At 40.4% G+C, this 27,135-nt stretch overlaps 1 protein-coding gene across 1 annotated transcript; it reads right to left on the reverse strand.

The window, feature by feature from the left end:
- Positions 1-212: 212 nt before the first annotated feature.
- otomp (otolith matrix protein) lies at positions 213-25,665 on the reverse strand. Its single transcript, XM_086050027.1, has 10 exons — positions 25,389-25,665; positions 25,177-25,315; positions 24,408-24,544; positions 23,358-23,460; positions 23,090-23,275; positions 22,011-22,185; positions 21,868-21,935; positions 1,303-1,487; positions 769-940; positions 213-223 (listed from the first exon to the last, which is right to left on the reverse strand). Exons 1-10 carry the CDS (start codon positions 25,392-25,394, stop codon positions 213-215), a joined length of 1,182 nt encoding a protein of 393 aa, XP_085906153.1. The 5' UTR covers positions 25,395-25,665.
- Between the last annotated feature and the right edge of the window lie 1,470 nt (positions 25,666-27,135).

Below are 27,135 nucleotides of genomic sequence, written 5' to 3' on the forward strand. Positions count from 1 at the left end.
CTCGGATCAGAATTGAAATTTGCAAATGTGCATATTCCGTTCATCAAGTAATGCTCTTTTTCCGTTTAAAAAAAAAAAAAAAGAAGTTTTTATTCGGCAAATGTATCAAGTTGGCATTGTCGCCTTTGGACAACTTTGAAAATACAAGAACGCTGAAGGCATAAATTGATGTCTGGAGGAACAAGAGGAGGGAAGATGTCTGCCACTTTCTATCAGCAGAAGCCTGTTGGACATAAATGGAACAACTTGTAACAATAGCTTAGTATTAGCAGAAGGCTATCGTGTTGATGCCGAAAGCATTCACACAGACGTCATTCCGATTTTTCTTCCAGACATTATTTTGTTCTGCATCTCCTTCCACACGATTCATATAATTCACATCATTCCAATTCAACATATTACAAAAATTCAAGCCTTGCATGCTATTATTTTTCTCATGTCAAACATTCACGGTTTCCCAAAAATTCAACAGTTTTCACCAAAAAAATACCCATTCATTCTCAAGGGGATATTCAAAAATACAGATTCACATTGTTCCCGTTTGAAAATCAAAACATTCATTCAAACATTTAATTCACCTTGGCAACAAGTTTCAACTTGCCAAAAGTGCACCATTTTCAACACTAAATCTAACCAACTAAAAAAAAAATCCCTATTCATTCAACATTTTTATGCGGACCCTACCCCCCCCCCCCCCGGAGATCCCAACCGGGGTGGACTGTATATCAAACAAAACAGTACAGTTTTCCCGTGGACCCTCAGGCTGACCTTCGCACTCGAATGCTTGCAGGGAGCTGGTGTAGGAGGGGCCAAGCCAGGACGTGAAGCCCCCCAGGACCCTCAGCAGGTGGCGGGTGGAGTCGGTGAACAGCACGTCAGAGTCAGAGTAGCCAGTGGAGCTAAACATGCTCAAGCCGTCCGTAGAGTTACCAAACGTGTTCTACAAGCGCAAAGGAGAGCAAGAACGGGATGGATGGATAACAGATGGAAGGATGTATAGTGGGCAATCGATGTACAAATTGGATGGATGGAAAGGTGAATGAAAGGATGGGTGGTGCACTCTAACAACAGCTGGGTTAAAAAATAAAAAAGCGAATCACTACTTGGGTCAATCTGACCCAGCATACTAGGTCGTTTTGAACAAAACAACCCTTTCTTTGGTTTGTTTTCAAGTTGGGTCAAATTGACTAAATTATTATGGATGGATGGATGGAAAGATAGATAGATAGATAGATAGATAGATAGATAGATAGATAGATAGATAGATAGATAGATAGCACTAAATGAGTTGGAGTTGATGACCTGCAGTCGTTCCAGAAATTTCCAGACACGGCACTTGTCCGTTTGGCGCACCACCACACCTTTAGCGGGCACTGCCGCGAGGTGGCAGCGGCGGAAGTCTTCTAGGTCGGCCTCAGTGCCATCAGGGCAAAGCAGCTTGAGGTCCTCTGCCTCCACATCCAGAGCCCACGAGTCCTGGTTCCTGCCTGCTTGTGACGTGAGGTCGTAGTTAACCCTACTTAGAAACCCTGTTTTGAAACCCTAACTGGAAACCCTAACCCAAGTTTGAAACCCTACTTTGAAACCCTAACACTAGTTTGAAACCCTACTTTGAAACCCTAATCCTAGTTTGAAACCCTAATTTGAAACCCTAACCCTAGTTTGAAACCCTACTTTGAAACCCTAACCCTAGTTTGAAACCCTACTTTGAAACCCTAACCCTAGTTTGAAACCCTAATTTGAAACCCTAACCCTAGTTTGAAACCCTAACCCGAGTTTGAAACCCTAGTTGGAAACCCTAACCCTAGTTTGAAACCCTAATTTGAAACCCTAACCCTAGTTTGAAACCCTACTTTGAAACCCTAACCCTAGTTTGAAACCCTAATTTGAAACCCTAACCCTAGTTTGAAACCCTAACCCTAGTTTGAAACCCTAGTTGGAAACCCTAACCCTAGTTTGAAACCCTACTTTGAAACCCTAACCCTAGATTGAAACCCTAATTTGAAACCCTAAACCTAGTTTGAAACCCTAACCCGAGTTTGAAACCCTAGTTGGAAACCCTAACCCTAGTTTGAAACCCTAATTTGAAACCCTAACCCTAGTTTGAAACCCTACTTTGAAACCCTAACCCTAGTTTGAAACCCTAATTTGAAACCCTAACCCTAGTTTGAAACCCTAGTTGGAAACCCTAACCCTAGTTTGAAACCCTAATTTGAAACCCTAACCCTAGTTGGAAACCCTAACCCTGGTTTGAAACCCTACTTTGAAACCCTAACCCGAGATTGAAACCCTAGATTGAAACCCTAACCCTAGTTTGAAACCCTACTTGGAAACCCTAACCCTAGTTTGAAACCCTAATTTGAAACCCTAAACCTAGTTTGAAACCCTAACCCGAGTTTGAAACCCTAGTTGGAAACCCTAACCCTAGTTTGAAACCCTAATTTGAAACCCTAACCCTAGTTTGAAACCCTACTTTGAAACCCTAACCCTAGTTTGAAACCCTAATTTGAAACCCTAACCCTAGTTTGAAACCCTACTTTGAAACCCTAACCCTAGTTTGAAACCCTAATTTGAAACCCTAACCCTAGTTTGAAACCCTAACCCGAGTTTGAAACCCTAGTTGGAAACCCTAACCCTAGTTTGAAACCCTAATTTGAAACCCTAACCCTAGTTTGAAACCCTACTTTGAAACCCTAACCCTAGTTTGAAACCCTTGTTTGAAACCCTAACCCTAGTTTGAAACCCTAGATGGAAACCCTAACCCTAGTTTGAAACCCTAATTTGAAACCCTAACCCTAGTTTGAAACCCTTGTTTGAAACCCTAACCCTAGTTTGAAACCCTAGTTGGAAACCCTAACCCTAGTTTGAAACCCTAATTTGAAACCCTAACCCTAGTTTGAAACCCTACTTTGAAACCCTAACCCTAGTTTGAAACCCTAATTTGAAACCCTAACCCTAGTTTGAAATCCTAGTTGGAAACCCTAACCCTAGTTTGAAACCCTACTTTGAAACCCTAACCCTAGATTGAAACCCTAATTTGAAACCCTAACCCTAGTTTGAAACCCTACTTTGAAACCCTAACTCTAGTTTGAAACCCTAACCCTAGTTTGAAACCCTAGTTGGAAACCCTACTTTGAAACACTAACCCTAGTTTGAAACCCTAATTTGAAACCCTAACCCTAGTTTGAAACCCTCGTTGGAAACCCTAACCCTAGTCTGAAACCCTACTTTGAAACCCTAACCCTAGTTTGAAACCCTACTTTGAAACCCTAACCCTAGTCTGAAACCCTACTTTGAAACCCTAACCCTAGTTTGAAACCCTAACCCTAGTTTGAAACCCTAGTTGGAAACCCTAACCCTAGTTTGAAACCCTACTTTGAAACCCTAACCCTAGATTGAAACCCTAATTTGAAACCCTAACCCTAGTTTGAAACCCTACTTTGAAACCCTAACTCTAGTTTGAAACCCTAACCCTAGTTTGAAACCCTAGTTGGAAACCCTACTTTGAAACACTAACCCTAGTTTGAAACCCTAATTTGAAACCCTAACCCTAGTTTGAAACCCTCGTTGGAAACCCTAACCCTAGTCTGAAACCCTACTTTGAAACCCTAACCCTAGTTTGAAACCCTACTTTGAAACCCTAACCCTAGTCTGAAACCCTACTTTGAAAACCTAACCCTAGTTTGAAACCCTACTTTGAAACCCTAACCCTAGTTTGAAACCCTAACCCTAGTTTGAAACCCTAGTTGGAAACCCTAACCCTAGTTTGAAACCCTACTTTGAAACCCTAACCCTAGATTGAAACCCTAATTTGAAACCCTAAACCTAGTTTGAAACCCTAACCCGAGTTTGAAACCCTAGTTGGAAACCCTAACCCTAGTTTGAAACCCTAATTTGAAACCCTAACCCTAGTTTGAAACCCTACTTTGAAACCCTAACCCTAGTTTGAAACCCTAATTTGAAACCCTAGTTTGAAACCCTACTTTGAAACCCTAACCCTAGTTTGAAACCCTAATTTGAAACCCTAACCCTAGTTTGAAATCCTAGTTGGAAACCCTAACCCTAGTTTGAAACCCTACTTTGAAACCCTAACCCTAGATTGAAACCCTAATTTGAAACCCTAACCCTAGTTTGAAACCCTACTTTGAAACCCTAACTCTAGTTTGAAACCCTAACCCTAGTTTGAAACCCTAGTTGGAAACCCTACTTTGAAACACTAACCCTAGTTTGAAACCCTAATTTGAAACCCTAACCCTAGTTTGAAACCCTCGTTGGAAACCCTAACCCTAGTCTGAAACCCTACTTTGAAACCCTAACCCTAGTTTGAAACCCTACTTTGAAACCCTAACCCTAGTCTGAAACCCTACTTTGAAACCCTAACCCTAGTTTGAAACCCTAACCCTAGTTTGAAACCCTAGTTGGAAACCCTAACCCTAGTTTGAAACCCTACTTTGAAACCCTAACCCTAGATTGAAACCCTAATTTGAAACCCTAACCCTAGTTTGAAACCCTACTTTGAAACCCTAACTCTAGTTTGAAACCCTAACCCTAGTTTGAAACCCTAGTTGGAAACCCTACTTTGAAACACTAACCCTAGTTTGAAACCCTAATTTGAAACCCTAACCCTAGTTTGAAACCCTCGTTGGAAACCCTAACCCTAGTCTGAAACCCTACTTTGAAACCCTAACCCTAGTTTGAAACCCTACTTTGAAACCCTAACCCTAGTCTGAAACCCTACTTTGAAAACCTAACCCTAGTTTGAAACCCTACTTTGAAACCCTAACCCTAGTTTGAAACCCTTGTTTGAAACCCTAACCCTAGTTTGAAACCCTAGTTGGAAACCCTAACCCTAGTTTGAAACCCTAATTTGAAACCCTAACCCTAGTTTGAAACCCTACTTTGAAACCCTAATTTGAAACCCTAACCCTAGTTTGAAATCCTAGTTGGAAACCCTAACCCTAGTTTGAAACCCTACTTTGAAACCCTAACCCTAGATTGAAACCCTAATTTGAAACCCTAACCCTAGTTTGAAACCCTACTTTGAAACCCTAACTCTAGTTTGAAACCCTAACCCTAGTTTGAAACCCTAGTTGGAAACCCTACTTTGAAACACTAACCCTAGTTTGAAACCCTAATTTGAAACCCTAACCCTAGTTTGAAACCCTCGTTGGAAACCCTAACCCTAGTCTGAAACCCTACTTTGAAACCCTAACCCTAGTTTGAAACCCTACTTTGAAACCCTAACCCTAGTCTGAAACCCTACTTTGAAACCCTAACCCTAGTTTGAAACCCTAACCCTAGTTTGAAACCCTAGTTGGAAACCCTAACCCTAGTTTGAAACCCTACTTTGAAACCCTAACCCTAGATTGAAACCCTAATTTGAAACCCTAACCCTAGTTTGAAACCCTACTTTGAAACCCTAACTCTAGTTTGAAACCCTAACCCTAGTTTGAAACCCTAGTTGGAAACCCTACTTTGAAACACTAACCCTAGTTTGAAACCCTAATTTGAAACCCTAACCCTAGTTTGAAACCCTCGTTGGAAACCCTAACCCTAGTCTGAAACCCTACTTTGAAACCCTAACCCTAGTTTGAAACCCTACTTTGAAACCCTAACCCTAGTCTGAAACCCTACTTTGAAAACCTAACCCTAGTTTGAAACCCTACTTTGAAACCCTAACCCTAGTTTGAAACCCTAACCCTAGTTTGAAACCCTAGTTGGAAACCCTAACCCTAGTTTGAAACCCTACTTTGAAACCCTAACCCTAGATTGAAACCCTAATTTGAAACCCTAACCCTAGTTTGAAACCCTACTTTGAAACCCTAACCCTACTTTGAAACCCTAGTTGGAAACCCTAACCCTAGTTTGAAACCCTAGTTGGAAACCCTAACCTTAGTTTGAAACCCTACTTTGAAAACCTAACCCTAGTTTGAAACCCTAATTTGAAACCCTAACCCTAGTTTCAAACCCTACTTTGAAACCCTAACCCTAGTTTGAAACCCTAATTTGAAACCCTAACCCTAGTTTGAAACCCTACTTTGAAACCCTAACCCTAATTTGAAACCCTAACCCTAGTTTGAAACCCTAGTTGGAAACCCTACTTTGAAACCCTAACCCTAGTTTGAAACCCTAGTTTGAAACCCTAACCCTAGTTTGAAACCCTAGTTTGAAACCCTAGTTGGAAACCCTAACCCTAGTTTGAAACCCTAATTTGAAACCCTAACCCTAGTTTGAAACCCTAACCCTAGTTTGAAACCCTAATTTGAAACCCTAACCCTAGTTGGAAACCCTAACCCTAGTTTGAAACCCTAATTTGAAACCCTAACCCTAGATTGAAACCCTACTTTGAAACCCTAACCCTAGTTTGATACCCTAACCCTAGTTTGAAACCCTACTTTGAAACCCTAACCCTAGTTTGAAACCCTAGTTGCAAACCCTAACCCTAGTTTGAAACCCTACTTTGAAACCCTAACCCTAGTTCGAAACCCTAATTTGAAACCCTAACCCTAGTTTGAAACCCTAATTTGAAACCCCAACCCTAGTTTGAAACCCTAGTGTGAAACCCTAACCCTAGTTTGAAACCCTAACCCTAATTTGAAACCCTAATTTGAAACCCTAACCCTAGTTTGAAACCCTAACCCTAGTTTGAAACCCTAGTTGGAAACCCTAACCCTAATTTGAAACCCTAACCCTAGTTTGAAACCCTACTTTGAAACCCTAACCCTAGTTTGAAACCCTAGTTGGAAACCCTAACCCTAGTTTGAAACCCTAATTTGAAACCCTAACCCTAGTTTGAAACCCTAACCCGAGTTTGAAACCCTAGTTGGAAACCCTAACCCTAGTTTGAAACCCTAATTTGAAACCCTAACCCTAGTTGGAAACCCTAATTTGAAACCCCAACCCTAGTTTGAAACCCTAGTGTGAAACCCTAACCCTAGTTTGAAACCCTAACCCTAATTTGAAACCCTAATTTGAAACCCTAACCCTAGTTTGAAACCCTACTTTGAAACCCTAACCCTAGTTTGAAACCCTAACCCTAGTTTGAAACCCTAGTTGGAAACCCTAACCTTAGTTTGAAACCCTACTTTGAAACCCTAACCCTAGTTCGAAACCCTAATTTGAAACCCTAACCCTAGTTTGAAACCCTAATTTGAAACCCCAACCCTAGTTTGAAACCCTAGTGTGAAACCCTAACCCTAGTTTGAAACCCTAACCCTAATTTGAAACCCTAATTTGAAACCCTAACCCTAGTTTGAAACCCTAACCCTAGTTTGAAACCCTAACCCTAGTTTGAAACCCTAGTTGGAAACCCTAACCCTAATTTGAAACCCTAACCCTAGTTTGAAACCCTACTTTGAAACCCTAACCCTAGTTTGAAACCCTAGTTGGAAACCCTAACCCTTGTTTGAAACCCTAATTTGAAACCCTAACCCTAGTTTGAAACCCTAACCCGAGTTTGAAACCCTAGTTGGAAACCCTAACCCTAGTTTGAAACCCAAATTTGAAACCCTAACCCTAGTTGGAAACACTAACCCTAGTTTGAAACCCTAATTTGAAACCCTAACCCTAGTTTGAAACCCTACTTTGAAACCCTAACCCTAGTTTGATACCCTAACCCTAGTTTGAAACCCTAGTTGGAAACCCTAACCCTAGTTTGAAACCCTACTTTGAAACCCTAACCCTAGTTTGAAACCCTAACCCTAGTTTGAAACCCTAGTTGGAAACCCTAACCCTAGTTTGAAACCCTACTTTGAAACCCTAACCCTAATTTGAAACCCTAACCCTAGTTTGAAACCCTACTTTGAAACCCTAACCCTAGTTTGAAACCCTAGTTGGAAACCCTAACCCTAGTTTGAAACCCTAATTTGAAACCCTAACCCTAGTTTGAAACCCTAACCCGAGTTTGAAACCCTAGTTGGAAACCCTAACCCTAGTTTGAAACCCTAATTTGAAACCCTAACCCTAGTTGGAAACCCTAACCCTAGTTTGAAACCCTAATTTGAAACCCTAACCCTAGTTTGAAACCCTACTTTGAAACCCTAACCCTAGTTTGATACCCTAACCCTAGTTTGAAACCCTAGTTGGAAACCCTAACCCTAATTTGAAACCCTACTTTGAAACCCTAACCCTAGTTTGAAACCCTAACCCTAGTTTGAAACCCTAGTTGGAAACCCTAACCCTAGTTTGAAACCCTACTTTGAAACCCTAACCCTAGTTCGAAACCCTAATTTGAAACCCTAACCCTAGTTTGAAACCCTAATTTGAAACCCTAACCCTAGTTTGAAACCCTAGTGTGAAACCCTAACCCTAGTTTGAAACCCTAACCCTAATTTGAAACCCTAATTTGAAACCCTAACCCTAGTTTGAAACCCTAATTTGAAACCCTAACCCTAGTTTGAAACCCTACTTTGAAACCCTAGCCCTAGTTTGAAACCCTAACCCTAGTTTGAAACCCTAACCCTAGTTTGAAACCCTAGTTGGAAACCCTAACCCTAATTTGAAACCCTAACCCTAGTTTGAAACCCTAATTTGAAACCCCAACCCTAGTTTGAAACCCTAGTGTGAAACCCTAACCCTAGTTTGAAACCCTAACCCTAATTTGAAACCCTAATTTGAAACCCTAACCCTAGTTTGAAACCCTACTTTGAAACCCTAACCCTAGTTTGAAACCCTAACCCTAGTTTGAAACCCTAGTTGGAAACCCTAACCCTAGTTTGAAACCCTACTTTGAAACCCTAACCCTAGTTCGAAACCCTAATTTGAAACCCTAACCCTAGTTTGAAACCCTAATTTGAAACCCCAACCCTAGTTTGAAACCCTAGTGTGAAACCCTAACCCTAGTTTGAAACCCTAACCCTAATTTGAAACCCTAATTTGAAACCCTAACCCTAGTTTGAAACCCTAACCCTAGTTTGAAACCCTAACCCTACTTTGAAACCCTAGTTGGAAACCCTAACCCTAATTTGAAACCCTAACCCTAGTTTGAAACCCTAGTTGGAAACCCTAACCCTAATTTGAAACCCTAACCCTAGTTTGAAACCCTACTTTGAAACCCTAACCCTAGTTTGAAACCCTAGTTGGAAACCCTAACCCTAGTTTGAAACCCTAATTTGAAACCCTAACCCTAGTTTGAAACCCTAACCCGAGTTTGAAACCCTAGTTGGAAACCCTAACCCTAGTTTGAAACCCAAATTTGAAACCCTAACCCTAGTTGGAAACACTAACCCTAGTTTGAAACCCTAATTTGAAACCCTAACCCTAGTTTGAAACCCTACTTTGAAACCCTAACCCTAGTTTGATACCCTAACCCTAGTTTGAAACCCTAGTTGGAAACCCTAACCCTAGTTTGAAACCCTACTTTGAAACCCTAACCCTAGTTTGAAACCCTAACCCTAGTTTGAAACCCTAATTTGAAACCCTAACCCTAGTTGGAAACCCTAACCCTAGTTTGAAACCCTAATTTGAAACCCTAACCCTAGTTTGAAACCCTACTTTGAAACCCTAACCCTAGTTTGATACCCTAACCCTAGTTTGAAACCCTAGTTGGAAACCCTAACCCTAGTTTGAAACCCTACTTTGAAACCCTAACCCTAATTTGAAACCCTAACCCTAGTTTGAAACCCTACTTTGAAACCCTAACCCTAGTTTGAAACCCTAGTTGGAAACCCTAACCCTAGTTTGAAACCCTAATTTGAAACCCCAACCCTAGTTTGAAACCCTAGTGTGAAACCCTAACCCTAGTTTGAAACCCTAATTTGAAACCCTAACCCTAGTTGGAAACCCTAACCCTAGTTTGAAACCCTAATTTGAAACCCTAACCCTAGTTTGAAACCCTACTTTGAAACCCTAACCCTAGTTTGATACCCTAACCCTAGTTTGAAACCCTAGTTGGAAACCCTAACCCTAGTTTGAAACCCTACTTTGAAACCCTAACCCTAATTTGAAACCCTAACCCTAGTTTGAAACCCTACTTTGAAACCCTAACCCTAGTTTGAAACCCTAGTTGGAAACCCTAACCCTAGTTTGAAACCCTAATTTGAAACCCCAACCCTAGTTTGAAACCCTAGTGTGAAACCCTAACCCTAGTTTGAAACCCTAACCCTAATTTGAAACCCTAATTTGAAACCCTAACCCTAGTTTGAAACCCTACTTTGAAACCCTAACCCTAGTTTGAAACCCTAACCCTAGTTTGAAACCCTAGTTGGAAACCCTAACCCTAGTTTGAAACCCTACTTTGAAACCCTAACCCTAGTTCGAAACCCTAATTTGAAACCCTAACCCTAGTTTGAAACCCTAATTTGAAACCCCAACCCTAGTTTGAAACCCTAGTGTGAAACCCTAACCCTAGTTTGAAACCCTAACCCTAATTTGAAACCCTAATTTGAAACCCTAACCCTAGTTTGAAACCCTAACCCTAGTTTGAAACCCTAACCCTAGTTTGAAACCCTAGTTGGAAACCCTAACCCTAATTTGAAACCCTAACCCTAGTTTGAAACCCTACTTTGAAACCCTAACCCTAGTTTGAAACCCTAGTTGGAAACCCTAACCCTAGTTTGAAACCCTAATTTGAAACCCTAACCCTAGTTTGAAACCCTAATTTGAAACCCTAACCCTAGTTTGAAACCCTACTTTGAAACCCTAACCCTAGTTGGAAACCCTAACCCTAGTTTGAAACCCTAATTTGAAACCCTAACCCTAGTTTGAAACCCTACTTTGAAACCCTAACCCTAGTTTGATACCCTAACCCTAGTTTGAAACCCTAGTTGGAAACCCTAACCCGAGTTTGAAACCCTAGTTGGAAACCCTAACCCTAGTTTGAAACCCTAATTTGAAACCCTAACCCTAGTTTGAAACCCTAATTTGAAACCCTAACCCTAGTTTGAAACCCTAACCCTAGTTTGAAACCCTAATTTGAAACCCTAACCCTAGTTGGAAACCCTAACCCTAGTTTGAAACCCTAATTTGAAACCCTAACCCTAGTTTGAAACCCTACTTTGAAACCCTAACCCTAGTTGGAAACCCTAACCCTAGTTTGAAACCCTAGTTGGAAACCCTAACCCTAGTTTGAAACCCTAGTTGGAAACCCTAACCCTAGTTTGAAACCCTAATTTGAATTCCTAACCCTAGTTTGAAACCCTACTTTGAAACCCTAACCCTAGTTTAAAACCCTAGTTGGAAACCCTAACCCTAGTTTGAAACCCTACTTTGAAACCCTAACCCTAGTTTGATACCCTAACCCTAGTTTGAAACCCTAGTTGGAAACCCTAACCCTAGTTTGAAACCCTACTTTGAAACCCTAACCCTAGTTTGAAACCCTAACCCTAGTTTGAAACCCTAGTTGGAAACCCTAACCCTAGTTTGAAACCCTACTTTGAAACCCTAACCCTAGTTCGAAACCCTAATTTGAAACCCTAACCCTAGTTTGAAACGTTAATTTGAAACCCTAACCCTAGTTTGAAACCCTAGTGTGAAACCCTAACCCTAGTTTGAAACCCTAACCCTAATTTGAAACCCTAATTTGAAACCCTAACCCTAGTTTGAAACCCTAATTTGAAACCCTAACCCTAGTTTGAAACCCTACTTTGAAACCCTAGCCCTAGTTTGAAACCCTAACCCTAGTTTGAAACCCTAACCCTAGTTTGAAACCCTAGTTGGAAACCCTAACCCTAGTTTGAAACCCTAATTTGAAACCCTAACCCTAGTTTGAAACCCTAATTTGAAACCCTAACCCTAGTTTGAAACCCTAGTTGGAAACCCTAACCCTAGTTTGAAACCCTAGCTGGAAACCCTAACCCTAGTTTGAAACCCTAGCAAGAAACCCTAACCCTAGTTTGAAACCCTAGTGTGAAACCCTAACCCTAGTTTGAAACCCTAGCTGGAAACCCTAACCCTAGTTTGAAACCCTAATTTGAAACCCTAACCCTAGTTTGAAACCCTTTTTTGAAACCCTAACCCTAGTTTGAAACCCTAATTTGAAACCCTAACCCTAGTTTGAAATCCTAGTTGGAAACCCTAACCCTAGTTTGAAACCCTAGTTGGAAACCCTAACCCTAGATTGAAACCCTAATTTGAAACCCTAACCCTAGTTTGAAACCCTACTTTGAAACCCTAACTCTAGTTTGAAACCCTAACCCTAGTTTGAAACCCTAGTTGGAAACCCTACTTTGAAACACTAACCTTAGTTTGAAACCCTAATTTGAAACCCTAACCCTAGTTTGAAACCCTAACCCTAGTTTGAAACCCTAGTTGGAAACCCTAACCCTAGTTTGAAACCCTACTTTGAAACCCTAACCCTAGTTCGAAACCCTAATTTGAAACCCTAGCCCTAGTTTGAAACCCTAACCCTAGTTTGAAACCCTAACCCTAGTTTGAAACCCTAGTTGGAAACCCTAACCCTAGTTTGAAACCCTAATTTGAAACCCTAACCCTAGTTTGAAACCCTAATTTGAAACCCTAACCCTAGTTTGAAACCCTACTTTGAAACCCTAACCCTAGTTAGAAACCCTAACCTCAGTTTGAAACCCTATGTTGAAACCCTATCCCTAGTTTGAAACCCTACTTTGAAACCCTAACCCTAGTTTGAAACCCTAACCCGAGTTTGAAACCCTAGTTGGAATCCCTAACCTTAGTTTGAAACCCTACTTTGAAAACCTAACCCTAGTTTGAAACCCTAATTTGAAACCCTAACCCTAGTTTCAAAACCTACTTTGAAACCCTAACCCTAGTTTGAAACCCTAATTTGAAACCCTAACCCTAGTTGGAAACCCTAACCCTAGTTTGAAACCCTAATTTGAAACCCTAACCCTAGTTTGAAACCCTACTTTGAAACCCTAACCCTAGTTTGATACCCTAACCCTAGTTTGAAACCCTAGTTGGAAACCCTAACCCGAGTTTGAAACCCTAGTTGGAAACCCTAACCCTAGTTTCAAACCCTACTTTGAAACCCTAACCCTAGTTTGAAACCCTACTTTGAAACCCTAACCCTAGTTGGAAACCCTAACCCTAGTTTGAAACCCTAGTTGGAAACCCTAACCCTAGTTTGAAACCCTAGTTGGAAACCCTAACCCGAGTTTGAAACCCTAGTTGGAAACCCTAACCCTAATTTGAAACCCTAATTTGAAACCCTAACCCTAGTTTGAAACCCTAATTTGAAACCCTAACCCTAGTTTGAAACCCTACTTTGAAACCCTAGCCCTAGTTTGAAACCCTAACCCTAGTTTGAAACCCTAACCCGAGTTTGAAACCCTAGTTGGAATCCCTAACCCTAGTTTGAAACCCTAATTTGAAACCCTAACCCTAGTTTAAAACCCTAGTTGGAAACCCTAACCCTAGTTTGAAACCCTACTTTGAAACCCTAACCCTAGTTTAAAACCCTAGTTGGAAACCCTAACCCTAGTTTGAAACCCTAGTTGGAAACCCTAACCCTAGTTTGAAACCCTAGCTGGAAACCCTAACCCTAGTTTGAAACCCTAGCAAGAAACCCTAACCCTAGTTTGAAACCCTAGTGTGAAACCCTAACCCTAGTTTGAAACCCTAGCTGGAAACCCTAACCCTAGTTTGAAACCCTAATTTGAAACCCTAACCCTAGTTTGAAACCCTACTTTGAAACCCTAACCCTAGTTTGAAACCCTAATTTGAAACCCTAACCCTAGTTTGAAATCCTAGTTGGAAACCCTAACCCTAGTTTGAAACCCTACTTTGAAACCCTAACCCTAGATTGAAACCCTAATTTGAAACCCTAACCCTAGTTTGAAACCCTACTTTGAAACCCTAACTCTAGTTTGAAACCCTAACCCTAGTTTGAAACCCTAGTTGGAAACCCTACTTTGAAACACTAACCCTAGTTTGAAACCCTAATTTGAAACCCTAACCCTAGTTTGAAACCCTACTTTGAAACCCTAACCCTAGTTTGATACCCTAACCCTAGTTTGAAACCCTAGTTGGAAACCCTAACCCTAGTTTGAAACCCTAGTTGGAAACCCTAACCCTAGTTTGAAACCCTACTTTGAAACCCTAACCCTAGTTCGAAACCCTAATTTGAAACCCTAGCCCTAGTTTGAAACCCTAACCCTAGTTTGAAACCCTAACCCTAGTTTGAAACCCTAGTTGGAAACCCTAACCCTAGTTTGAAACCCTAATTTGAAACACTAACCCTAGTTTGAAACCCTAATTTGAAACCCTAACCCTAGTTTGAAACCCTACTTTGAAACCCTAATTTGAAACCCTAACCCTAGTTGGAAACCCTAACCCGAGTTTGAAACCCTAGTTGGAAACCCTAACCCTAGTTTCAAACCCTACTTTGAAACCCTAACCCTAGTTTGAAACCCTACTTTGAAACCCTAACCCTAGTTGGAAACCCTAACCCTAGTTTGAAACCCTAGTTGGAAACCCTAACCCTAGTTTGAAACCCTAGTTGGAAACCCTAACCCTAGTTTGAAACCCTAATTTGAATTCCTAACCCTAGTTTGAAACCCTACTTTGAAACCCTAACCCTAGTTTAAAACCCTAGTTGGAAACCCTAACCCTAGTTTGAAACCCTACTTTGAAACCCTTACCCTAGTTTAAAACCCTAGTTGGAAACCCTAACCCTAGTTTGAAACCCTAGTTGGAAACCCTAACCCGAGTTTGAAACCCTAGTTGGAAACCCTAACCCTAGTTTGAAACCCTACTTTGAAACCCTAACCCTAGTTTGAAACCCTAATTTGAAACCCTAGCCCTAGTTTGAAACCCTAACCCTAGTTTGAAACCCTAACCCTAGTTTGAAACCCTAGTTGGAAACCCTAACCCTAGTTTGAAACCCTAATTTGAAACCCTAACCCTAGTTTGAAACCCTAATTTGAAACCCTAACCCTAGTTTGAAACCCTACTTTGAAACCCTAACCCTAGTTGGAAACCCTAACCCTAGTCTGAAACCCTACTTTGAAAACCTAACCCTAGTTTGAAACCCTACTTTGAAACCCTAACCCTAGTTTCAAACCCTACTTTGAAACCCTAACCCTAGTTTGAAACCCTAATTTGAAACCCTAACCCTACTTTGAAACCCTAACCCTAGTTTGAAACCCTAATTTGAAACCCTAACCCTAGTTTGAAACCCTACTTTGAAACCCTAACCCTAGTTTAAAACCCTAGTTGGAAACCCTAACCCGAGTTTGAAACCCTAGTTGGAAACCCTAACCCTAGTTTGAAACCCTACTTTGAAACCCTAACCCTAGTTGGAAACCCTAACCCTAGTCTGAAACCCTACTTTGAAAACCTAACCCTAGTTTGAAACCCTACTTTGAAACCCTAACCCTAGTTTCAAACCCTACTTTGAAACCCTAACCCTAGTTTGAAACCCTAATTTGAAACCCTAACCCTACTTTGAAACCCTAACCCTAGTTCGAAACCCTAATTTGAAACCCTAACCCTAGTTTGAAACCCTACTTTGAAACCCTAACCCTAGTTTAAAACCCTAGTTTGAAACCCTAACCCTAGTTTGAAACCCTACTTTGAAACCCTTACCCTAGTTTAAAACCCTAGTTGGAAACCCTAACCCTAGTTTGAAACCCTAGTTGGAAACCCTAACCCTAGTTTGAAACCCTAGCTGGAAACCCTAACCCTAGTTTGAAACCCTAGCAAGAAACCCTAACCCTAGTTTTAAACCCTAGTTGGAAACCCTAACCCTAGTTTGAAACCCTAATTTGAAACCCTAACCCTAGTTTGAAACCCTACTTTGAAACCCTAACCCGAGTTTGAAACCCTAGTTGGAAACCCTAACCCTAGTTTGAAACCCTAATTTGAAACCCTAACCCTAGTTGGAAACCCTAACCCTAGTTTGAAACCCTAGTTGGAAACCCTAACCCTAGTTTGAAACCCTAGCTGGAAACCCTAACCCTAGTTTGAAACCCTAGTTGGAAACCCTAACCCTAGTTCGAAACCCTAATTTGAAACCCTAACCCTAGTTTGAAACCCTAATTTGAAACCCTAACCCTAGTTTGAAACCCTACTTTGAAACCCTAACCCTAGTTGGAAACCCTAACCCTAGTCTGAAACCCTACTTTGAAAACCTAACCCTAGTTTGAAACCCTACTTTGAAACCCTAACCCTAGTTTCAAACCCTACTTTGAAACCCTAACCCTAGTTTGAAACCCTAGCTGGAAACCCTAACCCTAGTTTGAAACCCTAGCAAGAAACCCTAACCCTAGTTTTAAACCCTAGTTGGAAACCCTAACCCTAGTTTGAAACCCTAGTTGGAAACCCTAACCCTAGTTTGAAACCCTACTTTGAAACCCTAACCCGAGTTTGAAACCCTAATTTGAAACCCTAGCCCTAGTTTGAAACCCTAACCCTAGTTTGAAACCCTAACCCTAGTTTGAAACCCTAGTTGGAAACCCTAACCCTAGTTTGAAACCCTAATTTGAAACCCTAACCCTAGTTTGAAACCCTAATTTGAAACCCTAACCCTAGTTTGAAACCCTACTTTGAAACCCTAACCCTAGTTGGAAACCCTAACCCTAGTCTGAAACCCTACTTTGAAAACCTAACCCTAGTTTGAAACCCTACTTTGAAACCCTAACCCTAGTTTCAAACCCTACTTTGAAACCCTAACCCTAGTTTGAAACCCTAATTTGAAACCCTAACCCTACTTTGAAACCCTAACCCTAGTTTGAAACCCTAATTTGAAACCCTAACCCTAGTTTGAAACCCTACTTTGAAACCCTAACCCTAGTTTAAAACCCTAGTTGGAAACCCTAACCCGAGTTTGAAACCCTAGTTGGAAACCCTAACCCTAGTCTGAAACCCTACTTTGAAACCCTAACCCTAGTTTGAAACCCTACTTTGAAACCCTAACCCTAGTTTAAAACCCTAGTTGTAAACCCTAACCCTAGTTTGAAACCCTAATTTGAAACCCTAACCCTAGTTTGAAACCCTACTTTGAAACCCTAACCCTAGTTTAAAACCCTAGTTGGAAACCCTAACCCTAGTTTGAAACCCTACTTTGAAACCCTTACCCTAGTTTAAAACCCTAGTTGGAAACCCTAACCCTAGTTTGAAACCCTAGTTGGAAACCCTAACCCGAGTTTGAAACCCTAGTTGGAAACCCTAACCCTAGTTTGAAACCCTAATTTGAAACCCTAACCCGAGTTTGAAACCCTAGTTGGAAACCCTAACCCTAGTTTGAAACCCTACTTTGAAACCCTAACCCTAGTTTGAAACCCTAATTTGAAACCCTAGCCCTAGTTTGAAACCCTAACCCTAGTTTGAAACCCTAACCCTAGTTTGAAACCCTAGTTGGAAACCCTAACCCTAGTTTGAAACCCTAATTTGAAACCCTAACCCTAGTTTGAAACCCTAATTTGAAACCCTAACCCTAGTTTGAAACCCTACTTTGAAACCCTAACCCTAGTTGGAAACCCTAACCCTAGTCTGAAACCCTACTTTGAAAACCTAACCCTAGTTTGAAACCCTACTTTGAAACCCTAACCCTAGTTTCAAACCCTACTTTGAAACCCTAACCCTAGTTTGAAACCCTAATTTGAAACCCTAACCCTACTTTGAAACCCTAACCCTAGTTTGAAACCCTAATTTGAAACCCTAACCCTAGTTTGAAACCCTACTTTGAAACCCTAACCCTAGTTTAAAACCCTAGTTGGAAACCCTAACCCGAGTTTGAAACCCTAGTTGGAAACCCTAACCCTAGTTTGAAACCCTACTTTGAAACCCTAACCCTAGTTGGAAACCCTAACCCTAGTCTGAAACCCTACTTTGAAAACCTAACCCTAGTTTGAAACCCTACTTTGAAACCCTAACCCTAGTTTCAAACCCTACTTTGAAACCCTAACCCTAGTTTGAAACCCTAATTTGAAACCCTAACCCTACTTTGAAACCCTAACCCTAGTTCGAAACCCTAATTTGAAACCCTAACCCTAGTTTGAAACCCTACTTTGAAACCCTAACCCTAGTTTAAAACCCTAGTTTGAAACCCTAACCCTAGTTTGAAACCCTACTTTGAAACCCTTACCCTAGTTTAAAACCCTAGTTGGAAACCCTAACCCTAGTTTGAAACCCTAGTTGGAAACCCTAACCCTAGTTTGAAACCCTAGCTGGAAACCCTAACCCTAGTTTGAAACCCTAGCAAGAAACCCTAACCCTAGTTTTAAACCCTAGTTGGAAACCCTAACCCTAGTTTGAAACCCTAATTTGAAACCCTAACCCTAGTTTGAAACCCTACTTTGAAACCCTAACCCGAGTTTGAAACCCTAGTTGGAAACCCTAACCCTAGTTTGAAACCCTAATTTGAAACCCTAACCCTAGTTGGAAACCCTAACCCTAGTTTGAAACCCTAATTTGAAACCCTAACCCTAGTTTGAAACCCTACTTTGAAACCCTAACCCTAGTTTGAAACCCTAATTTGAAACCCTAACCCTAGTTTGAAACCCTAACCCTAGTTTGAAACCCTACTTTTAAACCCTAACCCTAGTTTGAAACCCTACTTTGAAACCCTAACCCTAGTTGGAAACCCTAACCCTAGTTTGAAACCCTAATTTGAAACCCTAACCCTAGTTTGAAACCCTACTTTGAAACCCTAACCCTAGTTTGAAACCCTAGTTTGAAACCCTAACCCTAGTTTGAAACCCTACTTTGAAACCCTAGCCCTAGTTTGAAACCCTAACCCTAGTTTGAAACCCTACTTTGAAACCCTAACCCTAGTTTGAAACCCTAGTTTGAAACCCTAACCCTAGTTTGAAACCCTACTTTGAAACCCTAGCCCTAGTTTGAAACCCTAACCCTAGTTTGAAACCCTACTTTGAAACCCTAACCCTAGTTTGAAACCCTAGTTGGAAACCCTAACCCTAGTTTGAAACCCTAGTTGGAAACCCTAACCCTAGTTCGAAACCCTAATTTGAAACCCTAACCCTAGTTTGAAACCCTAATTTGAAACCCTAACCCTAGTTTGAAACCCTAACTCTAGTTTGAAACCCTACTTTGGAACCCTAACCCTAGTTTGAAACCCTACTTTGAAACCCTAACCCTAGTTTGAAACCCTACTTTGAAACCCTAACCCTAGTTTGGAACCCTAATTTGAAACCCTAACCCTAGTTTGGAACCCTAGTTGGAAACCCTAACCCTAGTTTGAAACCCTACTTTGAAACCCTAACCCTAGTTTGAAACCCTAATTTGAAACCCAAACCCTAGTTTGAAACCCTAATTTGAAACCCTAGCCCTAGTTTGAAACCCTAACCCTAGTTTGAAACCCTAGTTGGAAACCGTAACCCTAGTTTGAAAACCTAGCCCGAGTTTGAAACGTTACTTTGAAACCCTAACCCTAGTTTGAAACCCTACTTTGAAACCCTAACCCTAGTTTGGAACCCTAATTTGAAACCCTAACCCTAGTTTGGAACCCTAGTTGGAAACCCTAACCCTAGTTTGAAACCCTACTTTGAAACCCTAACCCTAGTTTGAAACCCTAATTTGAAACCCAAACCCTAGTTTGAAACCCTAATTTGAAACCCTAGCCCTAGTTTGAAACCCTAACCCTAGTTTGAAACCCTAGTTGGAAACCGTAACCCTAGTTTGAAACCCTAACCCTAGTTTGAAACCCTAGTTGGAAACCCTAACCCTAATTTGAAACCCTAACCCTAGTTTGAAACCCTACTTTGAAACCCTAACCCTAGTTTAAAACCCTAGTTTGAAACCCTAACCCTAGTTTGAAACCCTACTTTGAAACCCTTACCCTAGTTTAAAACCCTAGTTGGAAACCCTAACCCTAGTTTGAAACCCTAGTTGGAAACCCTAACCCTAGTTTGAAACCCTAGCTGGAAACCCTAACCCTAGTTTGAAACCCTAGCAAGAAACCCTAACCCTAGTTTTAAACCCTAGTTGGAAACCCTAACCCTAGTTTGAAACCCTAATTTGAAACCCTAACCCTAGTTTGAAACCCTACTTTGAAACCCTAACCCGAGTTTGAAACCCTAGTTGGAAACCCTAACCCTAGTTTGAAACCCTAATTTGAAACCCTAACCCTAGTTGGAAACCCTAACCCTAGTTTGAAACCCTAATTTGAAACCCTAACCCTAGTTTGAAACCCTACTTTGAAACCCTAACCCTAGTTTGAAACCCTAACCCTAGTTTGAAACCCTACTTTGAAACCCTAACCCTAGTTCGAAACCCTAATTTGAAACCCTAACCCTAGTTTGAAACCCTAATTTGAAACCCTAACCCTAGTTTGAAACCCTAACCCTAGTTTGAAACCCTACTTTGAAACCCTAACCCTAGTTTGAAACCCTACTTTGAAACCCTAACCCTAGTTGGAAACCCTAACCCTAGTTTGAAACCCTAATTTGAAACCCTAACCCTAGTTTGAAACCCTACTTTGAAACCCTAACCCTAGTTTGAAACCCTAGTTTGAAACCCTAACCCTAGTTTGAAACCCTACTTTGAAACCCTAGCCCTAGTTTGAAACCCTAACCCTAGTTTGAAACCCTACTTTGAAACCCAAACCCTAGTTTGAAACCCTAGTTGGAAACCCTAACCCTAGTTTTAAACCCTAGTTGGAAACCCTAACCCTAGTTCGAAACCCTAATTTGAAACCCTAACCCTAGTTTGAAACCCTAATTTGAAACCCTAACCCTAGTTTGAAACCCTAACCCTAGTTTGAAACCCTACTTTGGAACCCTAACCCTAGTTTGAAACCCTACTTTGAAACCCTAACCCTAGTTTGAAACCCTACTTTGAAACCCTAACCCTAGTTTGAAACCCTACTTTGAAACCCTAACCCTAGTTTGAAACCCTACTTTGAAACCCTAGCCCTAGTTTGAAACCCTAACCCTAGTTTGAAACCCTACTTTGAAACCCTAACCCTAGTTTGAAACCCTAGTTGGAAACCCTAACCCTAGTTTGAAACCCTACTTTGAAACCCTAACCCTAGTTTGAAACCCTACTTTGAAACCCTAACCCTAGTTTGAAACCCTACTTTGAAACCCTAACTCTAGTTTGAAACCCTAGTTGGAAACCCTAATCCTAGTTTGAAACCCTAATTTGAAACCCTAACCCTAGTTTGAAACCCTACTTTGAAACCGTAACCCTACTTTGAAAACCTAGCCCGAGTTTGAAACGCTACTTTGAAACCCTAACCCTAGTTTGAAACCCTACTTTGAAACCCTAACCCTAGTTTGGAACCCTAATTTGAAACCCTAACCCTAGTTTGGAACCCTAGTTGGAAACCCTAACCCTAGTTTGAAACCCTACTTTGAAACCCTAACCCTAGTTTGAAACCCTAATTTGAAACCCTAACCCTAGTTTGAAACCCTAATTTGAAACCCTAGCCCTAGTTTGAAACCCTAACCCTAGTTTGAAACCCTAGTTGGAAACCGTAACCCTAGTTTGAAACCCTAACCCTAGTTTGAAACCCTACTTTGAAACCCTAACCCTACTTTGAAACCCTAACCCTAGTTTTAAACCCTAGTTGGAAACCCTAAGATTATTTCAGTAGATTTAGTAGATTTAATAGTGTTTTGTTAACTTTTAAGAGTAGCTAGTCAACTTTGAACACATTTTCTGAACATATCCAAGAGTGTTCAGGTTACATTGTACATTGAACACTTGGGCCTACAACGCAACTGTTTTATGATGTTGTTCATGTTGGTGGTACTTGAAGAGCCAAGTATTTTTTTGAGGTGGTATTTAGAGTAAAAAGTTCAAGAATCACCGCTCGAAACCTTGAAGCAAGGGATCGAACACAAACGCTGAAGCAACGCATATCGAAAGACGATATAACCACACTCGCAGTCATGTATTCTTTCATATATTCCTCCGCGAAGAATGAAAGAAATAATATGAGTCTGTCCCGAGGCACATATATCAACTATGTGCGTTTCAAATACTCACCATCCAAATTGTCAAATACGGTGGTGTGTTTGACAAAAGCCACGTCGCCGAGGTTCTCCGCCACGCACCTTAGGAACAAACAAAGGCCCAGGGATCCAGGGATGCGCAGGATGCAGTGCCCGTCAAGGCGAGAGGAAGCGTACCTGAGGGCCCCCGCCTCGCCGTAGTGCCTCTCTCGGGGGTTGCTGGCGCAGATGTGGCGGTCGTTGTCGTCGCCGATGCAGGCCTCGCACAGGTTCTTTGGGTTGTTGCCACGGGGGTCGTGTTGGGGGTCTTTGACGCCGGGCACGCAGCTGTAACCGAACAAGTTCCCCACAGCTGGGAGTGGGGACACACGCACGCACGCACGCACACGCACGCACGCACACACAATGCCTCTTTTTACGGCCGACAGCCCCTCATGTCCCTTTCACCCCAAAATACTTAAATGATGTCAAAATCTTTCAGAACGCTCATTATAATTTGAACGTATCAATAAAATGACGTGAATAATAAAAATGGTCAATTCAATTAGAAAACAAATAAATGATGTAAAAAACACAGCGTTCTTAATAATAATTCATTTAAAAATTCAAAACATTAAAATGAAAAAAGTCATAAAATACAACCAATACATACATTAAAACTAAATTCAATTCAAAACATTGAAATCAAATTTTTAAAAAATACATTAATATGACTAAAAAAGAAGTTAAAAGTGAAAATCAAACAAGTCACAATAATAAAAAATGAACGTAATTTTAAGTTATATCAAAAAGACAAATACTAACAATAAATAGTAATAATTGTAATTCTAATAATAATAAGACTAACAATAACATAACAATTATTATAAAGCGAGTTTCTAAACTAAAATAGAGCATTAAAATAAAGAAATGATAATAATAATAATAATAATAGTAGTAATAATAACAATAATAATAATAATAATAATAATGTTACATTCCATCCATCCATGCATCCATCCTCTGAACCACTTATCATCAATCCAATAAAACTAAAAAGTGGGGCTGAGTGACCGATACCAGGTAACGATATCTGGCTGATACCAGCCTTATTTCAACGTATTGGGTTAATCAGCAAGTAACACTTGATGGCAACAAAGCGCTCATTCGTCGTCTATGGCATCGTCTATTGTTGATAAGAATGTCGGCCATTTGCACAAAAAAAAAAAAAAAAAAAAATACATTTAAAAAAATGTGGAGGTGAACAAGATTCTCACCGCGGGGGAAGTTGCACTGGTGGCCCGGGCTGATCTGCGAGGTGTTGAGCAAGTAGGCGACGGGCACGGTCCAGCCCACCGTGGTGCGGATGCCCGGGTGGCACGAGCTGCGTTCGTGCATCTCCAGCAGGGACAAGTCGGATGACGAGCGGCGAGCCAAAGCCACCACGTAGTAGCTCACGCCGTCTGGCCGACAGGTCGGAGTGATTGATGATTTATGGATGTTAAAGTTTTGACAGTCGACTTTTTCTGTGTTCTGCACCCGTACCCACTCCATTGAGCGACTCCCCTGCTGCCACCTCCAGGCCGTGACACAGACCCGCAGCGTAGATGTCATCCGCAAACATGGAGGCTGCATCTGCGCTCCCATTCTGGGAGAAAAAAAAAAAAAAAACCACGTTTCATTTATCTTTGGGTTTCTGTTAAGATTCATGGTATAGTATGGCCTTTTTTTAAAAAACTTTTTAACAGGAAGAAAGTTCAAATTAATTTTTTTGTAAGCATTCCTGATGAAACTCCTCAATTCACTTCAATGTAGTTTCTTGGCACCAAGACGCCACAAGATGGCGGCACAGCGCTACTCATTTTAAAATACTGTACAGTGGAACCTTTGGTTACTTACGAACTGAATTTCTTCCGTGAAGTTACTGCCTTTCCATACAGCAGAATGGAGGCAGTTTTTTATTTTTTTATATTTGTTAAAAAAAGATATTTAGAAAAAAAAAAGCATTTTTTAGATAATGTGTCATTTTCTCGATAAAATTGAAATGTAGGCAATTATTTTTTTCACAGAGGTAAAATCAATTCAATTAATCTGGTTAATTGCCTACAGATGGAGCCAAAGCACTCATTTTGTCCAAATGAAACTCCTCAATTCATTTCAGCATATTTCCTTGAAAAAATGTAAAATTATGACAAGTATTGTCGTATTTTATGGGAAGAAAACAAACACAATTGAAAGACTCTTCTTTTTTTTTTAAACAAGAAATACATATTTTGTTTATTTTCCAACTCATTGCATGATGAAAATGTTGATTTCAAGACTTTTAAAGACATTTTAAACTGAGTTTCATCAAAATGTTATTGCAAAGGAGCATGAGGTCCAAGCTGGAAAAAAAATACGAGCAAAATGTACAGTAAGTCACACAACTGCATAACAAAGTCACACGAATACATTTGCAATTTTACAAGAAAAACATTGTGAATATGGCGGTAATCTTGTGAATTCAACTTTTATTTATGTATTTATTTATTTTGATTTTCAAAGGAGTGCCAAGTGAGCAAAGTCACACTTTCTCGTGTTTGCTTCGAGACGTACCCGAATTTTCTCCATGCAGTCTCTGGCGTTCAGGCCTCGCACGCATTTCAAAGTCCCTCGGATATTCCGAGCTGTGGCGTTCCCGGACAAGTGGCCGCATTTCTGCTCCTCCGCATCCGATATGACGCACCAGGACACTTGGACACACACACACACACGCGCACGCACACACGCTTAAAGAAGCTATACTGATGAAAAATTCACATCATAACTGGAGAATTCAAATTCTGTGGGTGCTGAACTGAAATGCTGTGGAATCCTTTAAAGTGTTGAAATGTCGAGTGAGGGACTTAAAGTTGGGATGATTTGAACGTGAACACCTCTGTAGCGTGAATAATCTCAAACACTTGAAGAAGTCAATAAATGCAACCTATTAAATTTGGTTTGAATTGATCATTGAAAGGAAAAGAATGTAGAAGCGCGAATTAACATGTCTGCAATACATTCCAATGTTTTTTCTTTTTAATTCATACACTCTAAAAACAGCTGAGTTAAAAATAACACAAATTTGGGTCAAAAATGGACCGATCTACTACTTGGGTCAATTTGACCCAACTTCTAAAAATGGTTGTTTTGTACAACAAAACGTTCTTGTTTTTTTTTGTATAAAAGAGCCCAATTTTTGAGGTTGTGTTGTACAAAATAACCATTTTTAGAAGTTGGGTCAAATTGACCCAAGTAGTGGATCGGTCCATTTTCGACCCCAAATTATTTTGAACCCAAGTGTTTTTAGAGTGTAACAACAACATCAATAAGGAGACGTTCCTACCTGTTGTTTTGGGATTGGCGACACCGCTGACAGAAATCAGGTGCAGCACAAGCAAGAAAACGGACGTTGTCCCAAAAAGCTCCATGTCCGCTCTGGTCGGGCAACTCGGGATGAATCGCATCAGGATTTCACTGTAAGGCTGTAAAAAAAAAAAAAAAAAAATCACTCAAGCGAGAATCTTAGGATGCATTATTCCGGGTGTATAATCCAACCTCCATCGCTGGATAGTATAGCAGGGATAGCGTTTCGCCTTGACTCCCTTCACATGGAGCGGGCAGTGCTTCAGGTCACTGAGAGCAGACAGGGAGTCTTTAATTAAGAGAAAAAAAAAAAAAAAGAAAAAAAGTTGCGGACAATGTGGCTCTGTGAAGAGAAACGGGTCGTGGTGGGCTCTCATCGGTAATAACAACACTGCCGTTTATGTACATCGACACACGTATAGGCAAAGCCAAATGCACCAGCAACAAGGACTGATACGTTGTTGCGTGTGCAAAAAAAAAAAAAAAAAAAAAAAAAAAACACGGAAAAAGACTAGCATACATCAAAGCGATTTATACCTGCTGTGCATAAAAGATGACTTGTATGCATACAATTTTAAAATGTTACGATTGGATTTGGTGGGTTGAATCAAAACCGATTTTCCGATTCATTTTTTTTTTTTTGTGTGTGTGTGAGTGTGCCGCCTCTAATGTATTTTTTACTAAGATAACGGAGGTTAAAATGAATGTCATTCGAGCTGTGGAAGCCCGGTTCAGAGATGAAAGAGCACATTGTTTTAGTGCAACTTTGAAGAGAACATTGGGAGGTTTGCTATGTGATCCTCAAAGTGCATGCATGAGCGAACCAGGACGCGCCAAAAGTAGTTCTCAAATTGGATCTGCTCTCAAACAACCCCACATTGAACAACATTCATGGTTTTTATTCACACATTCATATTATTTACAATTACCTTTACTATAACTACCAAAATGTAAAACATTTCATGAGTTATTATTGTATTACAATTTGTGCATGCATTTATTTTTCAACACGTTTGTATTGTGTTAAATAGCTAGTTATTCATTTATAAATGAAAAGAAAAGGAGAATGAGTTACGAATTTGTTATTCAAATAAACAACTGTGAATTTGACATTGAACACATCTTCATTAAATGTATTAAGAAATGGTGGATTAATCACAATAAAATTAAAAATAAATAAAATCATGAATACATTAAAAATGATTTATGCTTATCTTACAATTAGAAAATTCGTAGATTTGTACAAATGATTCACATTTCTAGCTGTTACATTCATAATAGTTTATAAATATTTATTATACATATGTATTTTTGCTTGGTTTACTGACCATCTTTAACTCATTCACTGCCATTGACATATGTATTTGACTTTTCACAGTCCAGCCATTCAATCCCAGGTATTTATGTATTTCTTTTTATTTTTCTCGAAAAAACAAAACAACAAAAAACCAACACCTTAAACCATGACCAGTAAGGCGTTTTTTTTTGCGAAAAAAAAGACCATGTATAGTAAGACTACAGTAAGGCATTTTTTTTGCGAAAAAAACCCCAACCATTTAAAGGCATTGTTTGATGCGAAATTAGACTGAATAATATTTAGTCATAGTGGTAAAACCTTCGATATTTATATCATTCTTGAAACAACAATAAGGTGCAGATGGAGGTGGGACTCGAACCCCCAACCCGCTGGTCAATGGTTAATCGACTCTGTGCAATCGCAGGTGCATGCAGCTCCCACAACATCTTAAAAGTCTTCAGGTCCAAAGTGACTTAGATCAATATAAATTGCAAAGCAAATAACAGACATCCCTGTAAAATAACTAAATACAGACAGACATATTTACATACATAGTACAAACGTACAAAGCGTACAAAGTCCCCTACGAAGAGGAGAAAATATTTTATAAATTGACTGCAGCGGGTATTTCATCGTGTTTAT

The sequence above is a fragment of the Filicampus tigris genome, chromosome 13 (assembly GCF_054856515.1).
Source record: "Filicampus tigris isolate MCC_2025a chromosome 13, RoL_Ftig_1.0, whole genome shotgun sequence".
NCBI lineage: Eukaryota > Metazoa > Chordata > Actinopteri > Syngnathiformes > Syngnathidae > Filicampus > Filicampus tigris.

What these genes read in the sequence shown, in the direction of transcription:
- otomp (XM_086050027.1), bottom strand. An exon ending in GGAGTCGCTCAATGGAGTGG is followed by an intron (nt 23,276 to 23,357) that starts GTACGGGTGCAG and finishes CCTGTCGGCCAG; the next exon opens with ACGGCGTGAGCTACTACGTG. An exon ending in GGCGAGGCGGGGGCCCTCAG is followed by an intron (nt 21,936 to 22,010) that starts GTACGCTTCCTC and finishes TTTGTTCCTAAG; the next exon opens with GTGCGTGGCGGAGAACCTCG.